Raw genomic sequence first — 20,820 nt, 5'->3', positions numbered from 1 at the left:
AAAAACAGTAAAATTTCCTTAAAATTACCAATTTAGGGGCAGCAACCCAACAATGGGTTGTCTGATTCATCTGAAAATTTCAGGGCAGATAGATCTTGACCTGATAAACAATTATACCCCATGCCAGATTTGCCCTTAATGCTTTGGATTTTTGAGTTATAAGCCAAAAACTGCATTTTACCCCTATGTTCTATTTTTAGTCATGGCGGCCTTCTTGGATGGTTGGCCGGGTAAACAAACACAAACTTTAAACTAGATACATCAATGATGATTGTGACCAAGTTTGGTTTAATTTGGCCCAGTAGTTTCAGAGAAGAAGATTTTTGTAAATGTTAACGACGACGGACGCAGGACGACGACGACGACGACGACGACGATGACGACGACGACGACGATGACGACGACGACGACGATGACGACAACGACGACGGACGCCGGACGCCAAGTGATGGGAAAAGCTCACTTCGCCTTTTAGGCCAGGTGAGCTAAAAATGGTTAAAAATTGACTATAAAGGGCAATAACTCCTAAAGGGGTCAACTGACCATTTTGGTCCTGTTGACTTGTTTGTAAATCTTACTTTGCTGAACATTTTTGCAGTTTACAGTTTAACTCTATCTATAATAATATTCAAGATAATAACAAAAAACAGTAAAATTTCCTTAAAATTACCATTTCAGGGGCAGCAACCTAACAACAAAATATCCAATTCGTCTGAAAATTTTAGGGCAGATAGATCTTGACCTTATTAACAATTTTCCTCAGTCATCTTTGCTCTAAATGCTTCGGTTTTTGATTTATAAGCCAAACACTGCATTTTACCCCTATGTTCTATATTTAGCCATGGCGGCGATCTTGGTTGGTTGGCCGGATCATCAGACACAATTTTTAAACTAGATACCCTAATGATGATTGTGGCCAAGTTTGATTTTATTTGACCGGGTAGTGTTAGAGAAGAAGATTTTTGTAAAAGATAACTAAGATTTACGAAAAATGGTTAAAAATTAACTATAAAGGGCAATAACTCCTAAAAGGGTCAACTGACTATTTTAATCCTGTTGACTTGTTTATAAATCTTACTTTGCTGAACATTTTTGCAGTTTACAGTTTAACTCTATCTACAATAATATTTAAGATAATAACCAAAAACAGAAAAAAATCCTTAAAATTACCAATTCATGGGCAGCAACCTAACAACGGAATGTCCAATTCGTCTGAAAATTTCAGGGCAGATAGATCTTGACCTGATAAACAATTATACCCCATGTCAGATTTGCTCTAAATGCTTCGGTTTTTAATTTATAAGCCAACACTGCATTTTACCCCTATGTTCTATTTTTAGCCATGGCGGCGATTTTGGTTGGTTGGCCGGGTCATCAGACACAATTTTTAAACTAGATACCCTAATGATGATTGTGGCCAAGTTTGATTTTATTTGATCGGGTAGTTTTAGAGAAGAATATTTTTGTAAAAGTAAACGCCGGACGATGACGACGGACGACGGACGACGGACGCCAAGTGATGGGAAAAGCTCACTTGGCCCTGTGGGCCAGGTGAGCTAAAAATGAATGAAAAGAAAACGGAAATCTGCCATAGTACAACAACACAATGACTGGATGAATAATAATAAAATATGTCAAGTTTGTCAACAAAGAAAACCAAAAAGACATGTAGACAGCACACATACAAAAACGAAAGACAACAATACAAAAATGTATAATAGCACGATTACACAATGACAGGATGTATAAGTACATGAATATAACAAATTATAGACAAAACAGTAAAAGTATTAAATAAAGAAAAATAAATCATGAATACTATAACACGTCATTTAGATAATTAACAACCTAGAATTTATACTTCAAGATCATCTTGTATTATTTTCGAAGTTGATACTCAATATTTATCAACAAGGTCTTAGTATCTTCCTATTTACTTTTACTTTTATAAAAAAGGACGAGACGTTATTTGACATACCCCTGGTTCATCAACTTGTCGACAATTATACTGCTGAAGAAAGAATACCAATAAGACATAACATACACTCTGCCAAATTGTACGGCCTTATATTTTACCTCATCTTCGCTAGCCAAGGGTTACGATCCACTCTCGCTCTCTTCACCCTTGGCGGATTGAGCCAACATTTGTGATAACAATGTTGCGCCATCTATCGGAAGATAAAAATCACGCCCATTTCGAATACATTATTCTTGACCAATGGTAGCACTTGAACTCTTCAATTTGGAGGTAAAACACGGTGGCGTCTAGATTCTACACACTTGGTAAAGCCGGAAATGTAAATTTACGTCAACATTCATGCATTTATGCTTGAAACATACTCACGAACTTCTATTGGTTGATTAAAAACATTCAAGTTGTCACTAAATATAGTCGTGTGTTAAGAATGTAAAGACTTTTTGCACAATAAACACGTGGTAATTGTTTACAAACACTTTCGACATTTACATGTGATCATGTTATGGGCGCTTTTTGATTGGATGCAGCGAGGTTTGACTGCAACCAATAAAAATCATTACCTTGTGTCTCCGAAATGTTATCTCAATCCGCCAAGGGTGAAGAGAGCAAGAGTGGATCGTAACCCTTGGCAAGCGAAGATGATTTTACCTATCATATGTGGGTCTTATGATGACAATTTTGAATTTTCTATCTTTTTGTCGCTGTTTAACATATCCCGAATAATGCGTGATGCCCGTGTATGTTTACGCTATACGAACTTTATTAGCAGGGTACGCCCCTTACACAAAAACTGCTTCAACAGAATTATCCGGATGACCAACGACTGAAATCGACCTGTCATTAGATTTACGGCTTCACAAATTGATTGACCAATATGATATGTCTGATAAGTGTCTTTACGTTTTGAATTTTCCTCGGAGTTCGGTTTTTATGTTATTTTAATTATTTCTTAACCTACAAGAAACATGTTTTCGCAGTTTTCATTCTTTAGATGTCATTATAGTGGTCCGAACTTTGATGTTTAACAATTTTGTTCTATTCCGATTTGAAACATTAAATATAATTTCATTCGATGGCAAATATGGTCACAAATCACACCTTCTTCGATATATAAATCTTTGATTGGCTTACTTTAAAGAACTCCTCTTTCATTCAAATACATCTTTTATAGAATTCCTCTTTCATTTAAATATATGTGTGTATAAACAAAAATAGCAACGCTGTGATGCCTAATTATTGTTTATGGCTATTCACTTGGACTAAACATTACTAACTCTCCTGCTTTCCCTAGAGAACTAAAAGGTTTATCCCTCAAGTATTGACAAGACCATATAATTCACTACATGCTTTTTTCATGGACAACTCGATAACTCGTGTAACTTTTTTCATATTTAATTTTTTCATGATATGTGTATACTATTTTGCCTTTGATAATTAGCTGTTTTGTTAAAAAAAAACGCGTTTATATCACAAAAGAATGGCCACTGAAACCATATGGATAACCAAACTCGTAAGTCGAAAAAGAACTGACAATGCGTTGGTTAAATAAAAGAAAAAAAAACTACCAACAGACAATTAAAAGTACAGCATTCAAAACTTTAGAATAATTTACACGAATTAGCCCGAAAACCAGGTAGAATTTCAGTTAGCCCAGGCGGGTTTTTTCATAGCACGTAAAGGTATTGATTCGGTTTGTAGAATAAAGAATAATCGATTTACATGGATATACATTTACATAAAGAAAGATAAGAGAATAATGGGATGCTTTAACATTTACACTAGGAAGTAATGAAATGAGATAAAAAAAAAATGCTAACAAGTTAAAGTATACAGATCTGAAGACCCGTCCAACCAGACCCCAATGGATTTTAAACTTTTGTGCAAACAGCATTTAAAAAATTCAGTCACCCGTGAATTTAACTTATAATATGAAACATAACGATAATGGAGAATTATTTAGTTGTTTTGCTAATGTCTGTATTTGTTTTGCTTGGTGCATTTTATGTACACACTGTGGAACAAAGATTCCAAATAAAACACGAGTTCCTCCAACACGGAAATGAAATAAAGAAAGTGAAAGAAGAATTAGAATCGACCACAAAAAGTCTTACGCAAGTGAAAGTAGAATTGGAATCGGCGAGAAATGCACTTGATGCGTCACGTGATGAAATAAATGAGATTAAAAAAGGTAAAATAGAAAACAGGCAATAATACACACAAGCTATACCGTGATACGTGTTTATAGTATAAATTATACATTAATGCATAGTAAGTTAACGTTTTAATCACATAATATATTTATGACTTCTGAACAGCGGTATACTACTGTCTTTATTTATGGGTCATTGTGAAATTAATTTTTTGTCATATTTGCATAATGGTTTACTTTTTAAATTGTTACTTGGATGGAGAGTTGTCTCATTGGCACTCACACCACATCTTCCTATATCTATCATATTTGCTAATTTTTGTGAGGAAAACATTGATATAAATCAATTTATCACAACTTGTATAGGATGATTACGGAAGCAGCGATGACGAAGTTATCCCTTGTGAATCTGTTAAAGACCTTCAGGCTAATTAGAGCCAGATCACTGCGCTGTACTAATATGATTTACCCTTTAGGCTTAATATTTTGATCAATGAATAATATAACTAGTTGTGATCTATCTTAGTTCAATGTTCAAATGTGTCAAGGTGTAAAACTGTCAAATAATAGTACGTCACATTTGTTTTTATTCGAAAAAGATGTGGAACACATTCCCTTAAATTTGACAGTTGTAGGAAATTAACGATGCATTACAGTTGCAGGGAAAAAAATAGAGTCATAAAAAATATCTTGGCAACTTTTTTTTAAGGTAAAGATAATTATCCACCTAGTTATAGTTTAAATGAATTTTGATTCAAAGCAACTTTATAAAAAATACATCAACTAACACCAATACAAATTAATTCCAAATTTTATATTCTATTTTCAGAAATTTACCTGTGACATAATTTTTTGTGGCGTTGACGCACAGTTCACAACTTTATTGTGCTCCATTTGTGTACTCCCTAACCTAAATTAATTTCCGGTGTTCCTTTATATTTTGAAATGTACTATTAGATTATTTATTTATGAAAAAAGTAAAATCACAAAAATACTGAACTCAGAGGAAAATCAATTTGGAAAGTCCATAATCACATGGCAAAATCAAAAAACAAAACGCATCAAAAACGAATGGACAAGAACTGTCATATTCCTGACTTGGTAAAGACTTGGTATGATTTTCTATGTCCTGGGTGTTCTTGATTTGTTTTGTACTGTATTACTGTCACATAAAGTTGTCATTTTTTTTAAAACATTGCCATACAATCTGATGGTTTCAGAGTTCAGAGTTTATATTGTTCCTTTTTTCTCTTAGATGTTATATGTTTCCTCTAGTTTTGTTTTGTGACCCGGATTTGATTTAAGTTAATTCCATTTATGACTATTTTACTGAATATTTTTTGAATGCTACTATTGTGTTTCATTCACAGTAGACAAAAAAACTTTGTGTTATAACAAGCTACTGGTATATATAGTCCAGCACCGTTTCATTTGAGTTTTTATCAAAATGAAGAACATTTTGTGTTTTATCATATGACAGTTTTTATAATGACATAGTTTGTTTTGCCTGATTATTTTTTTTCGACTAAGCAATATACACAGACGTCATAATTCTGAATTTAATTTTAAATTTCTAAAATCATTTCTGGGAGCTAAGGTCTCGTTTTAATTAAAAAGTCCTATCGTTTAATTTGTTTTATTGATATGATCTATTCTTTTTCGAGTTTGGTTGCCCTTCGGTGTTTCTGTTGTTCCTTTGTTTTCCTCTTATAGTTGTTGTGTTTCCTTTGGTAATGATTTGTAACACGGTTTTTTTTATCTTTCAATATTTTTTAAGCTTTTGAACACCGGTATACTCCTGTTGCCTTTATTTTCCACGAAATATTTTTTTCAAATCTAACATTTTGTCACAACCTTCAGCTTGAAAAGAATCTGCGTGACAAAACTTGATATTATATAACTTTCATTTGACCGTCGATAAATGATTAAAAAATATATGTATAATGTAATCCACCTGTCTACTTTAAGTGACCGAGTTTTGCAAAATGTTAGATCTGTTCAAGACTGCATAGTTTCTTTCTTGCTTCTTCTGCATTTTTCGTTCGTAGACTGAGACTTAACATAAAGTATAAATACACTATGAATCCAGAATTATGTTTTGACTTATTTCTTCACTTCTTCTAAATTGGTTTATGTGCAATCTGATATGGGTATACGAAATGAATACGATTTACATTGTTGGAAAGGACTGCTACGAATTTATTGCGATAACAAAGGTGTGCTCAACATGTTTAACTGGGGTAGCTAATAAAGAAATTGAAATATAATGACAATTCACGACGATCGTATCCAGATATTCTGCTATTCTTCCGTAAACAAGAATGACAAGCATTTACCGTAATAATACAAAGAACATAATTTAAAGATGAAACTCGTAAAACATAACTTCTTGAAATACACATATCTACCGTGAATATGAATAGTTATCAATCTTTGAGAAAACAGTCAAGATAACAAATTGAAATGATTATGGTACTTTTAGCAGTGAACTTCTCTTTTACAGCTATCCCTTAACTTATATAATATCAAGAAATAAAATAGACATATGTTTACTGTAAAAAGTGCAGGCCGGCATTATAATGTTAAACCTTAACGTTCCATTTCATTGACCGAGTTTCTCCATGAACTTTGTGGAGGTCGTTTAAAGATGTCCATCCTTCAGGTGTATGAAATGATATTTTTAAACTTACCTGGTTATTCATTTTGAAAAACGTATGGCAGTTGCTGCTTTACTTTTTCTCTATTTCGGACTGTTCGTCTATTCATATAGTAATACAGAAATCCTTATTAGAGGCATAATGATACACAAGTAGCTGCTATGATAATGCACTCAGCGGTTTGTTAAAAAACATTTTATAGTTTAATGATCGGTCGGATTTTGACAATATTTATAAGTAAACTTTCATAATAGTCTTAATTTATTGATGTTTCTCTATCTCTTAAAATCATAGCTGCAACTTTAACTACTTTTAACAAATCATTTTATTTCACTGAAGACGTCTTCAACTTAGAGTGAGGTATGATCTATTCTTTTGTGCACATTAGATTCTGGAACCTGATTTCGTCATTGTTGTTATTGTATGAGATTTCCAAATGCACAATACTTTGCGTACATATAATTATTGTCAAGATTACAAGTAAACCTGTATGAACCAAATAGGGGGGATGCCGATTTCAACCATTGGAAAGAGAAATAAAATATTGAATTATTTCTTCCGGTGCTGGAGCATTTATAGAATATTATTAATACTAATTGCTAAAAAAGAACAATTTGAAACGGTTAAAAGTACACGACCTATTTTGAAATTAAAAGAGTAACAAGTACTGTAAAGTAATTCTGGGTAAGTTGTTCAAATTAGACACTCAGAAAAAAAACCAAGGTCGTTGACACCATTTTTTCTTTTCATTTTCGTAAAAAACATATTTAAAAACTATCTTCTTATATTTTATTTCAAAATCTCATAACTTTTTCATTATTCACACTTTATTTTGCCATTTATACCTTAAGAAAGCACCTGGACTCACATTTTTAGCTCAACTGGGCCGCAGGGCCTTTTGAGCTTTTCCAATCACTTTGCGTCCGGCGTCTGGCGTCCGTCGTCGTCCGTCGTTCGTCGACCGGCATCGTAAACTTTTACAAAAATCTTCTCCTACTACTGGGCCAAATTAAACCAAACTTGGCCACAATCATCAATAGGGTATCTAGTTTTACAAAGTGTGTCCGGTGACTCGGCCAACCAACCAAGATGGCTGCCATGGCTAAAAATAGAACATAGGGGTAAAATGCTGTTTTTGGCTTATAACTCAAAAACCAAAGCATTCAGAGCAAATTTGACATGGTTAAAATTGTTTATCAGGTCAAGATCTATTTGCCCTGAAATTTTCAGATGAATCGGACAACCCGTTATTTGATTGCTGTCCCTAAATTGGTAATTTTAAGGAAATTCTACTGTCTTTTGGTTATTATCTTGAATATTATTATAGATATAGAAAAACTGTTTACAGCAATAATGTTCAGCAAATTAGTAAGATTTACAAATAAGTCAACATGACAGAAATTGTCAATTGACCCCCTAAGGAGTAATTGTCCTTTATAGTAAATTTTTAACAATTTTCATAAAATTTGTAAATTTTTACTAACATTTTCCACTGAAACTACTGGGCCAAGTTCATTATAGATAGAGATAATTGTAAGCAGTAAGAATGTTCAGTAAAGTAAGATGTACAAACACAATACCATCACCAAAACAAAATTTTGTCATGAATCCATCTGCTTCCTTTGTTTAATATTCACATAGACCAAGGTGAGCCTCTAGTTTATTATGTTTTTGAAAAAGGAAAAAAATCAAACGAAATCCCGGATATGTACAACCAATTCCGAAACAGTAGTAACGTAATTTCGTTTTCTGGGTTTGTTGCTATCCGAACGTTCAATCTGTTATATATTGAAGTGTTGTTCTCGCTATTATCAAAACATAAATATTATCATTATAGGGCAACGACATCAGTAGTGCACATGCTGATTTATCCGTATTATGCTATGCAGTTATTTGCTGATATCATTTAATAATAAGTAGTATTTACAGAAAACTTACTATTGAAGCATGACATGTGTTTTTGTTTTATCTTACCTTTTATTTTTACATTTTTAAATGTAAAATTTGATTTTACATAAAAAAAACTATATGTGATTATAAGAGTTTACATATGTAATATTTTTCCAGAAAACCCAGGCGAGACGTTTATTAGATGGGGGAAAACATCATGCCCAGAGGAGTCTAATCTTGTTTATGATGGTAAGGTGATACTTCCTTAAAGGTAAAAAAGATCTTTGTATAGAAACAAGTGTAAAACATACCATCAGTAACTTATTAAGAAAACTGTGAAAAAAGAAAATGTAAAAAACACTTCGATAATTCTTTGCAAATTATATTTCATAAAACTTATAATCTGGAACTGACTTAATATTTTGGAAAATAACATACATGTGGACATTTCTTGAAATTTTTATAGGATATGCTGCTGGAAAGCACTTCAATTTTGGTGGGTCTGGATCAAATTTTTTGTGTTTACCTAAGAATCCTGAATGGAAAGATTATACAGAGGGAGGTTACGTATGGACAGGTAAACTATATGGTGTCGAATATGAAATCGGTCAGAATAAGCCATATCCAAACACTTTTCATAATAAAGATACACCATGTGCTTTATGCCAGTCTAAGAGATCAACAGTTTTAATGATACCAGGTAAAGTAACATGTCATTCCGGATGGCACAAGGAATTCTCTGGATATCTTATGTCACAGTCAAGTACAAATGGTCGTACGCCATCAGAATATATCTGTGTTGATGAGATGTTGGAATCTGTGCCTGGTGGAGATGCAGATCGCAGTGAGGCTGTCTTGTATCCAGTGGAAGCCGTTTGTGGAAGTCTAAAATGTCCACCGTACTTTGATGGCAGAGCGCTTACTTGTGTTGTCTGCTCCATCTGAAACACAGTTATAATTTGAAATAAAATGTGTAAACACAAACTTTTTTTTCCTCAAGTTATTGGCATTGAAATTTTCAATCGGTTTTTTTTTTTAACTTCGGTTTAATGTTGAATCGTTTGTCATCTGACTTTATACTTCTGAAGATAGAAGACATTACCACTAAGCAGTAACATACACTCTGCAAAATCGTATGGCATTTACATCACGCTACTGCAATTTTACACTATGCGATTTATTTGTTAGAAAGATACATACAAAATAAAAATATTTTCGGACTAGACTACTTTACATTTTTTAGCTCACCTGGCCCAAAGGGCCAAGTGAGCTTTTCTCATCACTTTGCGTCCGTCGTCCGTCGTCCGTCGTCCGTCGTCCGGCGTTAGCTTTTACAAAAATCTTCTCCTCTGAAACTACTGGGCCAAATCAAACCAAACTTGGCCACAATCATCATTGGGGTATCTAGTTTAAAAAATGTGTGGCGTGACCCGGTCAACCAACCAAGATGGCCGCCACGGCTAAAAATAGAACATAGGGGTAAAATGCAGTTTTTGGCTTATAACTCAAAAACCAAAGCATTTAGAGCAAATCTGACAGGGTTAAAACGTTTATCAGGTCAAGATCTATCTGCCCTGAAATTTTCAGATGAATCGGTCAATCGGTTGTTGGGTTGCTGCCCCTGAATTGGTAATTTTGAAGAAATTTTGCTGTTTTTGGTTATTATCTTGAATATTATTATAGTTAGAGATAAACTGTAAACAGCAATAATGTTAAGCAAAGTAAGATCTACAAATAAGTCAACATGACCAAAATGGTCAGTTGACCCGTTTAGGAGTTATTGCCCTTTATAGTCAATTTTTAACCATTTTTCGTTAATTAAAGTAATCTTTTACAAAAATCTTCTCCTCTGAAACTACTTGGCCAAATTAATCCAAACTTGGCCACAATCATCTTTGGGGTATCTAGTTTACAAAATGTGTGGCGTGACCTGGTCAACCAACCAAGATGGCCGCCACGGCTAAAAATAGAACAAAGGGGTAAAATGCAGTTTTTGGCTTATAACTCAAAAACCAAAGCATTTTGAGGAAATCTGACATGGAATAAAAATGTTTATCAGGTCAAGATCTATCTGCCCTGAAATTTTCAGATGAATCGGTCAATCGGTTGTTGGGTTGCTGCCCCTGAATTGGTAATTTTGAGGAAATTTGCTGTTTTTGGTTATTATCTTGAATATTATTATAGATAGAGATAAACTGTAAACAGCAATAATGTTCAGCAAAGTAAGATCTACAAATAAGTCAACATAATCAAAATGGTCAGTTGACCCGTTTAGGAGTTATTGCCCTTTATAGTCAATTTTTAACCATTTTTCGTAAATTAAAGTAATCTTTTACAAAAATCTTCTCCTCTGAAACTACTCGGCCAAATTAATCCAAACTTGGCCACAATCATCTTTGGGGTATCTAGTTTAAAAAATGTGTGGCGTGACCTGGTCAACCAACCAAGATGGCCGCCACCGCTAAAAATAGAACATAGGGGTAAAATGCAGTTTTTGGCTTATAACTCAAAAACCAAAGCATTTTGAGGAAATCTGACAGAGATAAAAATGTTTATCAGGTCAAGATTTATCTGCCCTGAAATTTTCAGATGAATCGGTCAATCGGTTGTTGGGTTGCTGCCCTCCAATTGGTAATTTTGAGGAAATTTTGCTGTTTTTGGTTATTATCTTGAATATTATTATAGATAGAGATAAATTGTAAACAGCAATAATGTTCAGCAAAGTAAGATCTACAAATAAGTCAACATGACCAAAATGGTCAATTGACCAGTTTAGGAGTTATTGCCCTTTATAGTCAATCTTTAACCATTTTTCATAAATCTAAGTAATCTTTTACAAAATCTCCACTTAAACTACTAGGCCTAATCATCTTTGGGGTATCTAGTTTGAAAAATGTGTCCGATGACCTGGCCATTCAACCAAGATGGCCGCCACGTCTAAAAATAGAACATAGGGGTAAAATGCAGTTTTTTGCTTATAAATATGAAACCAAAGCATCTAGAGCAAATCTGACAAGAAGTTAAATTGTTAATCAAGTCAATATCTATCTGCCCTGAATTTTTCAGATGAATTGGACAACTGGTTGTTGGGTTGCTGCCCTCCAATTGGTAATTTTAAAAGAAATTTTGCCGTTTTTGGTTATCTTGAATACTATTATAGATAGCGATAAACTGTAAACAGCAATAATGTTCAGCAAAGTAAGATCTACAAATAAGTCAACATGACCTAAATGGTCAATTGACCCCTTAAGGAGTTATTGCCCTTTATAGTAAATTTTATTAACAATTTTCATTAATTTGGTAAATTTATGTAAATTTTTACCAAATATAGTTCTCTGTTACTAATGGGCAAAGTTCATGATAGATATAATTGTAAGAAGCAAAATCGTTCAGTAAAGTAAGAACTTCAAACACATCACCATCATGAATCCATTTGTGTCCTTTGTTTAATATGCACATAGACCAAGGTGAGCGAAACAGGCTCTTTAGAGCCTCTAGTTTCTTATTATACACATGGAAAAAAGAATTGCAACACCTTGATTTTTTAAACCTTAAAAACTCAGTCTCTTATTCTTGATAGAATATGATAAACTATTTGTAAAATAATATCGAAACATAGTTAATGATAAAACGAATAAACAATGTATGAAAAAAAATGCTTCTTCTAACCACAATTTTGATAACAATATGAAGGTTTTTTTTTGTACCAAAAAAATGCATTTTATAACATTTACTGTAGTCCAACTTTACACTGTCAGACATTTCAAAATTAATCTTACGATGATTGTTGACATCATGGTTGATTGTTATACGCCATAGAATTAGTAATTGGTGCAGTCTCCATTCAAACGGATAACCGCCTATTCTGATTCTTGCCACCAAACGACTAATTTGTTGCTGAAGTAACCGCAACCATTCCTGATGAAGAGCATTCTTTATTTCATGACGTGTTTGAACTGCTGGTGTCCTCTCGCGCACTTTACTTTCAATACTGTCCCAATTATGCTCGATTTGGTTCAAATCCGAGCTACGCTGGGGTCAAGGAAGATAAACCGATTTCCATTGGAACAATGAATCTTCCTCCACGATGCTAATTTCAAACTTTGGCGGGCTCTGCACTATATTGAATACGGGCCACTGTATTTTTGTTCGTAAGCAAAGGTCCCCTAATCTCGAACAGTTCTTGTTTCAAGTCCTATGTTTGGCAACCACTCTCTTTTTATGATTGTAATGTTTGCAATGGGTTTCCTCCTGACAAACCTTCATTATGCTTGATTTCCCCTGGCAAATGCTATAGGGGGTCTTCTTGATTTCTAGATTAAATTCAAGATATAAGGCAGGCTTTACATATTTGTTTTTCGTTCATATCTTTACATAAATAAGGCCGTTAATTTTCTCGTTTGAATTGTTTTACATTGTCTTATCGGGGCCTTTTATAGCTGACTATGCGATATGGGCTTTGCTCATTGTTGAAGTCCGTACGGTGACCTATAGTTGTTAATGTTTGTGTCATTTTAGTCTTTTGTGGATAGTTTTCTCATTGGCAATCATACCACATCTTCTTTTATATATTAACTGCATAAGTTGTATCCTTTATTTCGAGTTCGATTGTACAGATGCGTTCAACATAGTCACCAAATTATGAATTATATAGTGAGAAAACATCTATACATCGGAAAGTGAAGTTGAAGAAACTTCTTTCCTTTCTTTTTGATACGTTTCTGTATTAGTCAGCATCATATGAATAAGGGAACAAGTCGGCAAGAGGGGTACTTATTGTTTCAATGGAAATGCCGATTGAATGTTAAAAATCATATCCTCCAAACGTAACTAATATGTTGTCAATCAAGAAACAAAGAATCTTAATAATGTCAGTTTCCGAGAAATTTTTGTTTGAATCAGAGTGATTATTTTACAAAATACAATTTATCAATCCCTATGATAATATACTTATTTCTACGTTGCCCTTTCTTTTTCACGAAGCAAAGTTGACCAATTTAAATACTGTTGATGTCTGAACTATGGCTGTATTCACGTTTACTTTCGTTTCAAAGACACATACCAGTCGGCAAAGGTTAAAGTCAAATCCGTAGACGAGATATGTTGATTTTTTTATTCAGATCATTGTAGCTTCTGGTAAAGTAAGTTTTTTGTTAGTTAAATTGCTAGCGAATTAAGCACCTGTTATTAAACTTACATCGGTTTGCAGTGTTTGGTTTTACATTAAGAAATGAGGCAGTGTAATTAACAGTAATAAAGGGTCGTGTAGAGGAACTTCACACGAGTGCGTATGGTGATTATTGCATTTATCATATGTATGGTAATCTAGATGTGTCATATTCATGATATTTGTCAAGCATGGTGATGAGAGGACACCTGCTATTTCAGACGACAAAGTGTCGATGGTGTCCTTTTTTAGACTTGGAAACGACCGAGGAAGTATCCTTTTTTATCTTCATTAATTCATGCATATTATGCTAATGGGTGGATGATATCTAAAATGTCCATTAGCAGAGCGATCGAGACAGTGGTAGTGAAAGAGAGACGAAAGATACTAAAGTGATACACAAGTTAATAAGTCGAAAATAAACTGACATCGCTATGTTTAAAAAGAAAGAGACAAACAGACAAACAACAGTACAAAAAAAAAACATAGAAAGCTAAAGACTGAGCAAAATTAACCCCACCAAAAATGGGAGTGATCTTAGATGCTCTTGAAGGGCAAGCAGATCCAGCTCCACACGTGGGTATTCGTTTGTTGTTCATGGTAGCACAAACCCGAAGATAAGCCCAATTCGAAAGGTCACATTCCAGGAAAAGGGGACGGACAATAGGAATATATTCGGCGTCATCTGTGAAATAGATATTCCATAACAGTCAACCAATTCGTTAGGTGCAAACTCCTCCAGGTTAAGTTGACCTTCGCTGAATCTGGCTATTATTTTTAGCTTCCTGTTGGTCATATGGAATTTCTTTGCATATATGCATTTCTTTGAAATGTTAGGGATTGGGAATTTCCGATAATGGGAAAAAGGCATCGGACGCACGAAATTTATAGAGTGTTATTTGCATTCGTTCAAGACGATATAAAATGTCAATTGATGTTTATATCAAGATTTGGTAAAAGTAATAATATATTCGATTATAATCAGTTGATCATATGTAAATAGATTTTGTTTAAATATCATTTGCACTGACACTGACAGGTCAAATTCGTTCTGAATTTATCATATCCTACTTCTGTATTATTGTATGAGATGAAGAAAAACAATGTTTCTACTGAAAGGGACATTTGTCTCACGACTGAGAATACAATTGTTGAATTCCTTGATTTCCAAGGTGCGAGGTATATAAGGATGGGACGTCCGTTTGTTTTCTTGTTCATTTATCTGCCTGTTCATTCATCTGTTTTTTGTCTTTCCGTCAAACATTTATATTAGCATCTGTTCCTAATGGAATAATGGGCTGACGGATTTTTTTAAAACCTTTCTACAATTTTTACTCATATGATGTACTATTGCATCTTTTATTTCTTTAAAATAAGCCTTCAAGCTGTCGTAAATAAAATGACCTATTGATGAACTGATGTTTCCGTTAAGGGTCCACTCCAAAATTTTAGTTTCGTTTTAGTATATATTCGTTTTGGATATATACTGGCCTCACTTTAGCTGTGACATTAGTATTGTTCATGTTAAACGTATATTTGTCATGGAAGTATCATCTCAAATATCTGACCAAATTCATACAATTGATGAAAGTCTTTAACTTAGGTCCATTGGTGTCATAATGCTTGTATTGGTCCTGTATTTTACGCAGTTATTGTTTGAAACATTATGATATTATTTGTTAGATTAGTTTCTCTTTGCAGTTTATATGATTTTTTTGCCTACAGCTTGCGTGTACTTCAGTGAAGAGATACAGCGTTATTGAGATCGAGCAAACAATTTCTGTTAAGGAGCGTCTTGATGTAGAAGATGGTGGTAACTTTCTGTGTTTTAGAATGAAGAACATGCAATTAATGCTTTGTTTTGCAGTTTAGGGTGCTGTAATGAACGTATGGGAATTTTGTTTCATGAATAAATGTATCTCAATTATACTATTACCATACTATAGAACCAGGTTTAATCCACCATTTTCTACATTTGAAAATGCCTGTACCAAGTCAGGAATATGACAGTTCTTGTCCATTCGTTTTTGATGCGTTTTGTTATTTTGTTGATTTTGCCATGTGATTATGGACTTTTCGAAATGATTTTCCTCTAAGTTCAGTATTTTGAGATTTTACATTTCATATATTATTCCATTTCATTGGCAGGGATTCTCTCGTGTTGTATGCATGTTCCCTTACTTGATCTGATATCAAAATACTCTGATATTAGACATTACATATAGCGATATATGTCGAAGCCCATCAATCCATCCGTCTTTACAGTCGTCGACCCATATTTTTGACTTTTGGATTTTGAGGATTTCCAATACAAACTACCTCAAATTAGCTTGCATTGCTTTCCTAGAAACTGCACTGTTAGTGAGATTGATAAAAGGAAGTTCCTTTTTTTTTTTTATTAATATCAAAATTGAGAATGTCTGGTTTTGTCAGTCCCGATTTAAAGACTTTATCTTAGGTTTATTTTCATACATGTATTATAATAACATATGTAAATGGAAATGTATGTTTGAATTGATTTATTGGAAACTTGAACCAAATTGCTGTGATTTATGAATATAAGATACCTTTGGTATCATTCTAAAAGGTTTCTTTAAATGAGAAATAAAATGATACACCGAAGATTAAGTTATCATTATGCTTGAGTTTCTGATGTTTGTTGAATTTAAAATCAAGTTATTGGCATTCCAATGGAAACCATCAATGAACCTCTCCTGGTCGACCTTTTCTTATTTTCATCAGACCCAGAGTTTCAAAATTTTGTTGAAATCAAGAATATCAAAAAAGCTAGTTCATTTGATTTCAAATACAGGCATATTGACGATACTCGTTCAATTACAATCCAAATGTTTCTGCTAGGGTCCTTTCTATATATCTTTCTGCATTAGAAAACAATTGATACAGATTCTTCCATCTCACTTCTAGACATGAACCACGCATTTTACTATAGGGATACTCTCATTAAGCGAATGTATATCACACATATCACACTAAACGATTTCAATTTTGAATACATATTTGATCTCGCCTGCCAAAGCATAAATATGCAAAGTTCACACAAGTTTGGAATTTTTATTTCTGAAATAAACGATATTTCAGAGCCTGTAACTACGACTAAGACTAAAATTTCATCAGTCCCTTTTCTCAAAAAAGAACTTTGAAAGATTCCAAGACCAAAGGGATGAATATTTAATGCCTGCTTCACTAATAATCCAAAAGGATTTAACCCCCAGTTCGGAGAAAACCGAAACCAAGGCAAATATATGACAGTTCGTTTTCCATTTGTGCCATCGATTGAAAAGGTATTATGTTACAATTCGTCTACATTATAGACTTTTTGCACCCTTTGAGTTACATTTGATTTCAGTATTTTTTGTTGAAACGTTTTCGATTACTCCTGATAGTGATAAAATGCTTTGTTTAAGAAATAATTCCTGCAATCCGTAGATTGTTGGACATTTACACATGGCCTGGGCCGTGATATTCAAATTTTATCCTGAGCGTAAATTAGAATAAAATTTTAATTCATTTTTTTCTATCAACTTTAAAAACAACTGTTACTATAGTAAACATTACAGTAATCATTTATCGCCTTCTCTAACAAAAAGCTCCGATTCTTTTGTTCTTTTTCATCCGAGTTTCCGCCTGTTAGGGTAATTGTAGAAATTTCATTTGATTTTAATTTCAATTAAGCGTCTTATTCTTCGCTTATAAACGACTCCTGAGATTATTCATCTGAAAGAATATTAGCTGTAACTGACCTGTTATCCATTCAAACTGGTGAGGTGGCTATCTTTAATAAAACGTCTGCTCTTTGTAATACTCAATGTCGACGTGTAAAATGTTAATGCATCATTATCGCTCTCTAGTGTATTTACTTTTGTATTTTGCAGTAAAGGTTATGGTGTTCGTACGCTGTTTTGCTCTTGATTATTATTACTAAAACAAAGGCGAATGTGATGCATTTCCTACAACTAAGTAGCGAGCGGCATTTCTGGTTTCCAAAGCAATTATAACATACTTTACTCTTTTAAATTATAGAAAAGGGGCGAAAGAAACCAGAGGGACAGTCAAACTCATAGATTGAAAAGAGTTTCTCTGTCCACATTTTGTACATTCTAGGGAAGAATGTGATTGTTTGTCATAAATACATGTTGTTTTACTTGTTCTTGTATGCTAAGGACTGGGTAATTGATGAGCTTTTCGGTTTAGCTGCTATGTTTATTGACGCAGTGGGAGTAAAACTATCTAGTTTTCTAAATAATTTATAGCTACTACACAAGGAACAAAAAGTATCATAATGCATTTAATTAAATTCTGTGATAAAGCATTAAGTCGGATTGAAAAAAAATATGTAAAGATTAAATCATTGTTTCGCAAATCTTGAGTTCGACTTATGTTTTCTTTCCGAATCTTATATGGTTTACGTCCAAATCATATAAACAGTCTCAGACTGATTTAGACAATTATTTGGTGTTTTTTGTGGATTGGTCTAGTTATTTCTAGAGTTTGAAAGTATCTTGCAACAGGTAAAAATGTCATGATAGGGACACAGCTGTCAACATTGTGATATAATCTAAATCACTATAAAAAAACAAACTAATGTGATTTTGACTTCCTTGTGATTTGTTGTCAGGTTTGGGAACTTTTTGCATCGTTGTAAATATAATGTAATTTGATGCGACTGTCATACAAGTGAGAGCTAGCTGTAAAACCAGGTTTAATCCACCATTTTCTAAATTTGAAAATGCCTGTTCCAAGTCAGGAGTATAACAGTTGTTGTCTATTCGTTTGATGTGTTTTATCACTTGATTTTCCCATTTGATAAGAAACTTTTCGTTAAGAATTTTTCTCGGAGTTCATTATTTTTGTGAATTTGCCTTTTATATTTTTGATGTATAATCCTGATATATAAAGTCACATAATATTTGAATATTTATTCTGTTTGTCCTTGGATCTGTTAATATATAGATTTATTGTACCTTGACTAAAAGAATTTGCCTAAGAAGACCCTCGTTTAAGGATTAACGATGTATCCAACATTCATTCATATCATCTCAATTCAAGATGACATTTAAAACAATCACGCACTATTGTAATTACAGGTTTCATGTTGCATTATCTGTTGCATCAACAAACATAAAATATTTACATCAATAATGAAAAAAGTTAACATTCTTTTGTATTATTACACGTACTGATAGCCTTCTGGTAAAGATATCGAATTATCATGTTGAAGATCAGTTTGGTTGTACTTTTTTTCTGTGTTTGTTGTCGAGCTGGAGAGCCAGAATATCTCATAGAAGAAATTGAAAGGAAGTTGGAAGATCTACAATCCATTCTGGGTAATAATAATGTTATGTTGCTCCTTTTCACACATTGCTTATGTTATTTTACTATATAGACAGCAAATCTTCTTCGTTTTAATGTTACTATGTGATTTGTAAAAATAATAACGTTCAAATATTTGTGTTTATATGTTCGGTGTAGAACATGATTCGTGCCTTAATAAATGATAAATGTTCATCAAAAATCTAAATATGATCCTTTTTCCCTTAGGAAAATCAGGTGAGACGTATATTAGATGGGGGAAAACATCATGTCAAGAGGAGTCAAAGCTAGTTTATGATGGTATGTTGTTACTGTGGCTCTATTAAAAGCGCCATTATAGAAACATTTAATGAATTTAAAAAAGTGTGCATACAAATCAGATGTCTTAATTAAAAACACTTTCCAAAGTTCATAAGAAAAGTGTACTTACGGTCATGTGACTTGTTTACTTTATGTTAAAATAGATATAAGAAGATGTGACGTAAGTGCCAAGGAGACAACTCTCGATTCGCAATATTATAAAAGTCAAATTACGGTCTTTAAAACGGAGTCTTCTTTTACACCAAACAGCAAGCTATAAAGGGCCCTAAAACAATACTAGAGTAAAACCTATTCAAACGGGAAAAACCACTGTAATTCATATTAATAACGAGAAACGAGAAACACTTATGAACCACACCAACGAACGGCAACTAAGTAACATCAGAATCCAGAGTTGTTTCTGACTGAGAGATATTAATAATGTGCATTTTCTATTTAATTGAACTCTTTGTAGGATATGCTGCTGGTAAGCGCCACAACATTGGTGGGTCTGGTGCAAATGCTCTGTGTTTACCAAAGGTTCCTGAATGGAAATATTATGATGGTAGAGTGAACACATGGACAGGTAGACTATATGGTATCGAATATGAAATCGGTCAGAATAAGCCATATTCAATGAAATTTCATGATAAAGATATGCCATGTGCTGTTTGCCAGTCTAAAAGATCGACAGTCTTGATGGTACCCGGTAAAGTTACATGTCATACCGGATGGCATAAAGAATTTTCTGGATATCTCATGTCGCAGGCTAGTAGAAATGGCCGTACGCCATCAGAATATATCTGTGTTGATGAAAAGTTGGATTCTGTGCCTGGTGGAGATGCAGACCGTAACGAGGCTGTCGTGTATCCAGTGGAAGCTGCGTGTGGAAGTTTGAAATGTCCACCGTACGTTAATGGTAGGGAGCTTACATGTGTTGTCTGCTCGAACTGGCAAAAAAATACATAATCTGAATTAAAATATATGCAAGCACTAACATTGTTTTTCATGTTATTGGTAGTTTACAAATTTTAAAACGACATTGAATAGTTTAATGTCGTTTTGAAATATGTACTTGAAAGATAAAAAAGAAAAGATATTGCGATTTTATTTTTTTTTACTTTTAAATAGATCTTTAATTTAAAGCATAGGCAAAGGATTTTTATTTCAATCTATATTATAACATAGGGTTATCCTGGTTCGAAGTTATGATCATGGTTGTTGCTATAGAATATCTCTCAGTAATTCAAAAATAAGAAGATGTGGCATGATTGCGAATCAAATAATTTCCCATTATCAGAGACACATGAAGTAGAATTTAACAACTGAAGGTCACCGTACAACCTTC

The 20,820-nt window shown here is 33.4% G+C and overlaps 2 protein-coding genes across 2 annotated transcripts; both read left to right on the top strand.

Annotated features, from left to right (window-relative positions):
• The first annotated feature begins 3,893 nt into the window (after window positions 1-3,893).
• LOC134706286 (uncharacterized) lies at window positions 3,894-9,655 on the top strand. Its single transcript, XM_063565075.1, has 3 exons — window positions 3,894-4,166; window positions 8,852-8,923; window positions 9,141-9,655. Exons 1-3 carry the CDS (start codon window positions 3,923-3,925, stop codon window positions 9,617-9,619), a joined length of 795 nt encoding a protein of 264 aa, XP_063421145.1. The 5' UTR covers window positions 3,894-3,922; the 3' UTR covers window positions 9,620-9,655.
• Window positions 9,656-19,010: 9,355 nt separating this feature from the next.
• Window positions 19,011-20,460, top strand: LOC134706279 (uncharacterized). Its single transcript, XM_063565061.1, has 3 exons — window positions 19,011-19,186; window positions 19,401-19,472; window positions 19,948-20,460. Exons 1-3 carry the CDS (start codon window positions 19,072-19,074, stop codon window positions 20,439-20,441), a joined length of 681 nt encoding a protein of 226 aa, XP_063421131.1. The 5' UTR covers window positions 19,011-19,071; the 3' UTR covers window positions 20,442-20,460.
• Window positions 20,461-20,820: the final 360 nt, after the last annotated feature.

The sequence above is a fragment of the Mytilus trossulus genome, chromosome 1 (assembly GCF_036588685.1).
Source record: "Mytilus trossulus isolate FHL-02 chromosome 1, PNRI_Mtr1.1.1.hap1, whole genome shotgun sequence".
NCBI lineage: Eukaryota > Metazoa > Mollusca > Bivalvia > Mytilida > Mytilidae > Mytilus > Mytilus trossulus.
Note: the sequence above shows the minus strand (reverse complement) of the source record. Positions and strands in the feature narration are given on the sequence as shown.